The sequence below is a fragment of the Leiobunum rupestre genome, chromosome 7, assembly GCF_980474605.1.
Source record: "Leiobunum rupestre chromosome 7, qqLeiRupe1.1.hap1, whole genome shotgun sequence".
NCBI lineage: Eukaryota > Metazoa > Arthropoda > Arachnida > Opiliones > Sclerosomatidae > Leiobunum > Leiobunum rupestre.
In genome coordinates this window covers 48,514,683-48,524,019 of record NC_143390.1, presented here as the reverse complement: position 1 = coordinate 48,524,019, position 9,337 = coordinate 48,514,683, and the positions used below count along the sequence as shown (strand labels likewise).

The window sequence follows — 9,337 nt, the reverse complement described above, 5'->3', positions numbered from 1 at the left end:
CGGAATCGGTAGGGTGTATTTAAAGGGCTAAATGTCGGAGCGGAATCGGTAGGGTGTATTTAAAGGGCTAAATGTCGGAGCGGAATCGGTAGGGTGTATTTAAAGGGCTAAATGTCGGAGCGGAATCGGTAGGGTGTATTTAAAGGGCTAACTGTCGGAGCGGAATCGGTATTTAAAGAGGGCTAAACTAGGCGTTTCGCAAACGGATAGGAACAGTATGAGTAAATTTGGTCTCTGAAGCTCTCTAAAGCGAGTCTCTACGGTAACAGGCGTAAGATTAAAATAAGTCCTAGAGATAAAATTTCAAAATAGTGGCAGTTTATTTTCAATAAAAGCAAAAGATACTTAAATTACATTTTGATATTGACTACAAATCAACGCGTCATTGGTTTTGGGATAAAAATTCTTAACTTCCATAGATTTATCATAGTGATATATTTTGAGGTATAGAAATAAATATTTCTTAAAGCTCTCTTGGATAAACGTAACTTACCGCTTGGATAAAGTTCACTTAAGTGTTTAAAGTATTCCATTTTTTAAAAAAGTTTCAGTGCGCTTTAAATTGATAGTTCAATTTGGTAAGTACTTAATAATACAGGTATGCATCAAAAACTATTGACAAATCTGACGTTATTATCAAAAATGTATTCGTTACGAGGCATGAAATTTACGCACAAATCTTCCCAAGTTCTGTTAATTAATTTTCACAAACAAGGGGTTTTTGGAAATAAAAATGGCAGAGTTTTCGCTACACTTTCTTTGGAAATTAATTATCCAAAATATTAAAATTATTTTGGTTGTGGAAATGGTATTGGAAAAAACGTGGTCACAGTTAGTTCGAGATACGTGCGAAATACTTGTGGATGAAATTATACATACTTCATGAAAATAGGAATCGTAAAATGACAGTTGCCTCTCAATTTTATCAGCGTTGTAACAAGCATCTTTTTCTACACTGATATGACTAAATATAATTGCCTCGAAATGTTTTGGCTTACTATCAAATTCTCATACATTACTCTGAAGAGTTCAGAAGTGTTTTTAATATTATCCAGAATAGTTAATGGGCCTTGGCATAATATACACTAATATAAATAAAAGTATTTGTATAAATTAAAAATAAAATTTGGCATAATTTAAGTGGTAACGTTAATTCATATTTTTTTAATTATAATGAAATATTTTCTTAATATAATTTTATGTACATATACCTAAAATATCTCTTATTGCTAAATATCATTCTGACTGAGTGTTTATTAAAATTATATTGGTTCAACATGAACCACTCAAATTTCTAATATCCAATTTTACGTTTCTTAAAACCAAATGTTCCCCAATATCTTTTTTAAATCCCTCTTAATGAAAGCCTAAAAAAATTGAGCTTTACGCTAAAGCTTCTTTCAGTCACGCTTTACAATAGGCTCGAAGCTACGGTGGAGGGATACGATGAGTGATCCTCATAGGAAAAAAGTAGTGCTACGCAAAGCGCGACTGATGGGAAGCATATCACAATCATTTTTGAGTTCTGGAATTGGTTTTTGGGGTTTCAGTATTTTTCTACGAACGCACACTTTTTCTATGTCTTGTTTTTTCATTGTTGCGGAGTGAGCAATACTTTTTTCCATTTGAAATACGCATCCATTCTCGCGCTACCATGTTCCTATACAAATTAAAAAATGGTTTAGTGAACATGCACTCCGTAAATTATTAAAATAGCAGTACCCAATATCCAAATGGTATTTTCGAAGTTTGGGCATTGTATATGCTCCACAAAGCCCACAAGAAATGTGACGCCACAGTAAAGGCTTTGCTTTCCTGAAGAATATGATTATCAGAGGCCATTAGCTTATGTTTTATGGATTCCACAGACGTGTGTCCTAATGCGTTTAAATATGCCCGGATAAAATGCAGCTGAAAGATAAAAATTTTACCCAACTTTACAAATATGGATCATTGAAATAGGCTTAATTAGAAATCGACCTCTAAGTCATATTGACCAAATTTATTTCCTAGCACATGGCTATGCATTAATTAAAGCGCAGAAGGGCCCTGGACAAATGTCATCACGGAACCTTCTAACCGAGGTTTTCAAGGGGTGAGTGTGCTGGTGAAGGGCAAGGCGATGCGCCCCTATCAAGCACGCTTATACTCAAAGTACCACCTTAAGCCGAAGTCATCTGTCGACTTTAAATCATCATAACGCCATCATTTTATGGAAGGAGAATACCCCCTCTAACCGGTGAGGAGAGAACTTGCAAGCAACGCGCGAGGAGTTTTCACCCAGTGCCATAAGCCGTGTTCGAACCTGGCTCCTCTTGCCGAGAGGCGAATGCGCCAATCACTCCACTGTTCAAATTTAACATGGCTATGATGAAGCCAGCGACGGTACTAAATTAAATTTATTATTTTTAAACAGATGGAGCTTCGAACGTTACAATTGACATGACGTAGCGCGTTTGTTCGTTGACGAAACGACAATAAAATACTCCTGTCTAGACGAATAAAAAGAGCTCTTACTTGTTGTTCCTGATTAGGATGGTCCTCGTACTTGAAACTGAAGTGAGGGTAGTCAGCCAATGAATAATCGAAGGACCATTCAGAGAAATGGTTTGCAATGTCGAAACCCCTTCATCACGAACAAAGGAACAAAATATCGCCAAATCAAACTTTAAATTAAAATTGGGTCATAAACAACATAACACCAATAAGCGTGACATTTGGGTGAATTTTTAATTACACCCAGGCTTCTTAGGCAACAAATTTTCGAATGCATTTGTTTGTTATGAAATAAATTCCTTAGGCCACCTATACCCGTTTCAGTGGCTATGATCCAGCGTTCGTTTTCCATAACGTCACTGACGCGGGTACTTTGAAACATTTGCATGTCGTCTGCTTACTATCTAGCAGACAGAGGCGTAATCCAACAAATCCAATGCCCCATTGGATTTGTTGGATTATATATTGAACTCATTTTTCTTGAAACTTGAAATAATTATATTACGAATGATAACGGTTAGTTATCGTTCGGAAACCAGGTATATAACTTCGCGTTGAGGCAACCGGGGGGGGGGGGGGAGGGGCGCCATTTTGGGTGTTACGAAACTGTTAGCAGACGACAATAAATACAAATTATCCCATTGGAGGAACACAAATCGTTAGCCGGTTTATGGATTTGCTAAGCCTTCTACTAATTCGTCCATTGCGAAGAAAACGGTTATGAAATGTCATACTTATAGTAATTATGTTACTTACAACAGTACTATGGTAATATTTTTAGTTCAAAAATCGTTTCACAAAATACGGCCAACTCTGATTTCGCGTCAAAGTTCACCGTGGTTTTAACAGTCGCTATCTGTGACCAAACATAGATCACTGATGTATTATTAGAGATTTATTATAAACTTTCAACATTCATTGAAAAATAAAACATTTTAATAACACTATTATGTTGAAAAGAACAAAGTGTAAAGTACGAATGAGACCCACCTGAAATTGTAGCTGGAATACTCGAAATCAATGAACACGAGTCTGTTCTCGGCCGCTTCCCTCGAGCCATCCGGAAACAAGATATTACCTAGCAAAAAGCCGAAGCAAGAAGTTGAGTTTATTAGTTTGAAACAGATAAGACCATAAGTCACTTTAACCATAAGTGTGACACTTCCCATTCTTCACACGCAAAAGTTTTACTGAGAGATTTTCACAAGACAGACTACATTACGGGCTTCGTCGCCGTTTTGCGTCCACTAGCTAACGCGTCACACGTAGCTTTTAGGGGGATATTTTCTTCTGGTGATGACGTCACAAACTTATGGAACAAAATTTTAGACTTATGCTTCAACTTATCGTACATTTCATTCTCCACCAATATCCCACTATTTTTGACTTTCGGTCGCTACGCAAGGCGTTTTGAAATTTTTAATGTTAAGGGTTAGCTGCTCTTTTCGGTTTAGATAGTCGCGAGCCAGATTCCAAATAGGGCGAAACCGGTCTACCGCTGGGAATTCTGGCTATTTTAATTCAATTTGAATTTGTTTTAGACTAAGATCTATTAGGTCCGAGTTCCGCGTTTTAATTTTATTCTCGAAGACCTATTGGGCCGACTATTTCGTAAGTTAAATCATTCATTATGGCTGGGTAGAAAAACATTTTAGGAACAAAGTACAGGACTTTTTCGGGGGTCATAACGAGTATCCCTTAAAAATCGAATATAGTTGGTTTCAAAGGAACTGTATAGATAAAATTATTCGGAAAAGGTGTATGAAGAGAGAAAAAATAAACTAAAAGAGTTTCACAACAGCGGCCAAGGTTAAAGTAAAAGACTATAGATTACAGATACGCGACTGTGATAAATATCAGTCTCATAAATATACTGGGAGTTTCAAAAGGTTATGCAAAAATTTGAACTAGTTGTACGGGGTGAGTTGAGAAGTATGCCTGTTTTTCCCCCATTTTCCTACGATGAATTAAATGAGCGCCAGAGAGCTTCAATGTGTGGCCTACTAGCCCCTGGAAGTAGGCTACAACGAGCGCAAAACCAAATTTTTGCATCACCTTCTGAAACACCCTGAAGCACAATGAAGATCTAAAATTTGCGTCATCCGCAATTTTTAACTCCAAAATTGAATTTGACGAAAAGGCATTTGTCAATTTGTTTTCGGCAATGCAGTTTTTAACATCAGAACTTAAAATAGACACGACACGTTCCATTCTGTTGAGTGACGCCAAAAACTAACCAAGATCAACGGTTCCTATTAAATCTAATGAAATTGAAAATAATGGGAACATTAAAGTTTGTCTATTTGTGAAGCCTCAAAGAAATGAAATCTCAAACACCAAAATAGAATTAGACCCTAACATTGCGAAAGACCCAACGTGTTTAGATCCGTTGAAAAGGCTAAATACACTTTTTCGACATACAGTGTAGTACCTAAGGTGTCATGGAATGGATACATGTCTGGAGCCAAATTACCACGAGAGTACTTCAAATCAAGAGTTGTTCTATCATCTTTCATTAACATAAACCCAAGTAATTTCCGTATGATTAATACAGCTGGTTTGTTCGTCTAGGAGGGTTTCACCAGTTTATGTCGCTTCTGGGATCTATTGGATTCATAATGAGTTATAGCGGTATTTAAGATTTATGGGAAACTATTTACGCCAAAAATACTTAAGTGCACATGGTAAATGGCCACGCGCATTGAAGATCTTTTAGGGCCCAAGCAACGGAATTTGAGGATTGTGACCTACCCGAAACATAATGAAACCCTAAGGCGGAAATTTTAGATAGCGACAAATTGAAAAATATTCAGTGGAAGTACGAAATTTAGGGTGAACGGGCCAGCTTTGGATGTTGTATCGGGATTTGATAAACGTAGTGAAGATGTTCATTTTCGCCGAAAGAAGTGGAAAATGGAATCTTCACGACTAGGTTCAAAGTAAAAATGATTCCTATCTTCCTTGCCACGGGGAATTTGAATTACGCTAAATCAATATTCACTACACGTAGTAGTGATAATTTTTCTTTGGAACTTGGACTGATATGGTTGTCGAACAAGACTTATTGCGGCTATGAAGGTCAAAGGTGGTTTAACCCATGGAAGAGGTTTTGGAGGTAGTACATTGCAGCGCCGTAGCAGCCATGGGGACAAGGGGACCATGTTCCCTCCTAAATTTCCTACTAGGGGACAACGCCTGTGTTTGTTCCCCCCTGAAATATTGTTAATTTGTTTTGACAAGCATTATGAAAAAGATAAATTTGTCGTTTTAAACTTTTAACAACTAAGTAAGAGCAAATTCAAATTAAACTTTCGATTTTTGGTCAAATTTAAGTAAAATTTCCAAATATTAGTCCACTTTTATAATATCATATATTGTGGAGCGCTTCGCTCGAGATGTACCACCCAAACTCAAAAACGTTACTGGTTCATTGGCGAAATGGACGGCGGCAATGCCTATCTGTAAGGAGATTAGCACTGCTGTTGAAGTCTTTGGTGTAATTCATTTAACCACTAGCGAGCAACACGTTGGTCTTAGATAACATCAACTGCGCGAAAGTCAGAAGTTCGGGAAGGTTTATTGAAAAAGATTTAGAGCAAAACATTCTCATTAACTCATGTTAAAGCACAATGAAAAAACACTTGGCGCTTACGAATAAAAAGACATGCATAAAGATGAAAGAGAACCTTATCCCCACCAACCCCACGCGACTTTTCCATCGCAATTTTGGTACTAATACCTTCACACGTGGCTTAAAAGAATGTTTCGAATACGAACTGGCTTCATACCCTCCTTCGATGTTTCTAGATGGATTCCCGCGTAAGACTACTAATCTAACCTTTTAAAAAACTGGATGAAATTGGAACGCCAAGTAGCAAAATTCCGCAGAACACCGAAAACGTATTCGTAGTTAACGTAGCTCATTTACTGTACAAAGTCGTATGGCACCGGCCTTTAACTTACTCAACTGATTAGTACGTTCAACATCCTAAGTATCGCGACTAATGTAATATGAATAAAACAGTTGTATTTGACGGCTATGATCTACAGTATAACAGTACCAATTCGGAAGAACAAGGAGAACGAGAAATATTCCAGATATAGTTATTTAATCTGGAATATTCTGCTCTGTACCATCTTGGAGCAACAAACACAAGGAGAAAGCAGCTAGCCTTTTAACAGGCTAACACAGTGTGGTGTACAAATTTCATTGGACGAGCCTTTACGCTGAACGTTTTACGGGCGGGGGGAGGGGAGACAATTTCCGAATTTTCCCCTTCCGACGGTAGCAGGCGCTAAAGCGTCTAACCAATGAAAAATGTACACAAGAAAATCCACGACTTTCGACGGGTTGCGTTCTCCTTGGGTGGGGTGCTGTGTTTGTTGCTCCTAGGTACCACAAAGCGATTTCCTCTCGAACTTGAAAAACAAACTTTGATAGTGGTAAACATCAGAGTTATCAACGCACCCTCTGACGCGGACACTCTAGTTGTGACCAGCTCTTTAGAAAGGAAACCAAGAAACAACAAGATATTTGACGACACTGATATATTGGTTTTGCTTATTTACCATTGTAGAAAAGGAGTCTTCGTGATAAGGCATGGAAAATGTTCTTCGTGTGACAAAATCACAGATATCTACAGTTTGAAAAACCAGCTAAGGCCAAGCGCCCACTGCTTCTCGTAACGTCTCCGTCCTAGCTTCCACAAGCCTTTGCTTCGTAACGGAGACAATGCCTTGTGGAAGGCAGGACGGATACGAAACAGAGAGCCAGTGGGCGCCTAGTCTAAAAGATAGAGCTACGATTTTGCCTTGTATTCATGCCTTTTCGGGTTGTGACACCACTTCGTTTTTCTACAAGAGGCCAAAATACAGTCTTAAAATCTTTCGCCGAGCACCCAGACTTGCACCAAAAAGCAAAGATATCCAACAGAAGCCACTCTAATCGGAAAGATCTAATCGAAGCTGGGAATTAAATTATTTCGCAACTTCACGGCGCAAATGTACGAACCAAATCTCTTAACGAACGTCGATAAGTAATGAACAACAAAATTGTTTCAAAATAACTTTTGTAAAGTTCATTTGAATTGGCCTCATTTCCTCCAACGTCAGAGAACGCAACCTGTCAAAAGTCGCTCATTTTCTTGCGCACAGTTTTCAATGGTTAGACGCTTTTGCACCTGCTGCCGTCGGAAAGGGAAAATCCAGAAATAATCTCCGCCCCCCCCCCCGCGCCCGTAAAACGTTCAGCGTAAAGGCTCGTCCAATGAAATTTGTACACAACACTGCGTTAGCGTGCTTAAAGGCTAGCTGCGTTCTCCTTGTGTTTGTTGCTTTTAGACCGAAAGAGTGTACTACGAAGTTCAAGAATGGCTCGGCGAAAATTGGTAGCCCGTTTTCTGGGGTTGGAAAAGAAATGAACAGATCATTATCTTTAAAATTTGATGAAGTCTTGGTTGATAATATTATTTTATAAATAATATGATTTCAAAAGATGATATACTTCATGACTGGTTAAAAATATTTAATTAGGTACGTTAAAAATATACATTTGGGCCATTTGGCGAGCCGTAGCTCCTTTTCAAGCAGAGTTATAATCTTAACTGATACATCTACTCATAAATTTTATAAAATTGACAAGTTATTTTGGTTTTTTACAAACTTTTTTTAGAAGTTTTTATCTCAAAACCAAAATAACTTGTCAATTTTATAAAATTTATGAGTAGATGTATCAGTTAAGATTATAACTCTGCTTGAAAAGGAGCTACGGCTCGCCAAATGGCCCAAATGTATATTTTTAACGTACCTAATTAAATATTTTTAACCAGTCATGAAGTATCTCGTCTTTTAAATCGTATTATTTATAAAATGGACAGATATTGGAACCCATTCGCCGTGAAAAAGATAAATCTCCGGAGATAATTTTAAATCTTATATTCTGTGGTTGTAAGGCTGGTAATTGTGCAAAATCTTGAAATATGGTATGAATTGTTCGACCAGGTGCGGTGAATGAATGTAACTGAATCGGATGTCTCAACGCTTATAAAAAATTAAGGAAAACATTGAAGATGTCCAGGATGCAGAATAGTACGAAGACTTATTTATCTAACCAAAAATATTTTAAATTAATCGATGTAAATTTCAAATATATTGTTATATAGTGCACGAAAATTTCCAAATATATTTATTACCCTCGTCAATATCGAAATTGTCTTTATTTTTTTAGAGTATGAAAATAATAAAGAATGCTTTTCTCCGAATTTGCTGAAGATGGCGCCAGACAACACTAGGGGTTTACCCGCTTGAATTTAATATCGGTGAGACGCGCAGATTGAGGTATGTACGTGTTTACTTTAACATGCCACCGAGCGTGCACATTGTTACTTTAAAGTGTTTTTCCCCAGAAAATGTTGAGACCTCGGGTCCATCTACGCACACCAGGTAGCATTGGCGATATATAGACATGGAATACACCATATGATGAGAAATCTACCGAACAATATTTCTGTTAGTTCAGGACTATCTCATACCGTTTACCCAGAAAAGCGAAAATAGACAAAACAGGTGGCATTAGCGGTACAAACAAAACAACAAATAATAGGAAATAGTCAATCAAACAACCACAGCCAACTTTGATGACGAACTGTTGCGCGAACAGCACATCAAAGTTGGATATGATAGGACAACACAGCGCGGCGACCGATGAAGGCTGATTTTTCGGAGGCCACCGGAAGTGGGTAAACTTTGTTACAGAACAGTCAATCAGAAACTCTCAGAATTCAAATATCATTTTTGATAAAAACCCTCCCTCTTTTAGTGCCAAGTTGGATTCACTGCACGA

General features: G+C 37.7%; 1 protein-coding gene across 3 annotated transcripts in view; it reads right to left on the bottom strand.

Moving 5' to 3' along the window:
• Nucleotides 1–1,291: 1,291 nt before the first annotated feature.
• The window catches only part of LOC149936609 (choline kinase alpha-like), a 44,557-nt gene continuing 36,511 nt past the window's right edge, over nt 1,292–9,337 (bottom strand). For all 3 annotated transcript variants that reach the window (XM_090181522.1, XM_090181521.1, XM_090181520.1), the window contains 4 exons: nt 3,487–3,574; nt 2,518–2,626; nt 1,723–1,911; nt 1,292–1,660 (listed from right to left, as the gene is read on the bottom strand). In XM_090181522.1, the coding sequence (XP_090037648.1) occupies nt 1,592–1,660; nt 1,723–1,911; nt 2,518–2,626; nt 3,487–3,574 (455 nt within the window). In that variant the 3' untranslated portion in view covers nt 1,292–1,591. The remainder of the gene's footprint in view (nt 1,661–1,722; nt 1,912–2,517; nt 2,627–3,486; nt 3,575–9,337) is intronic.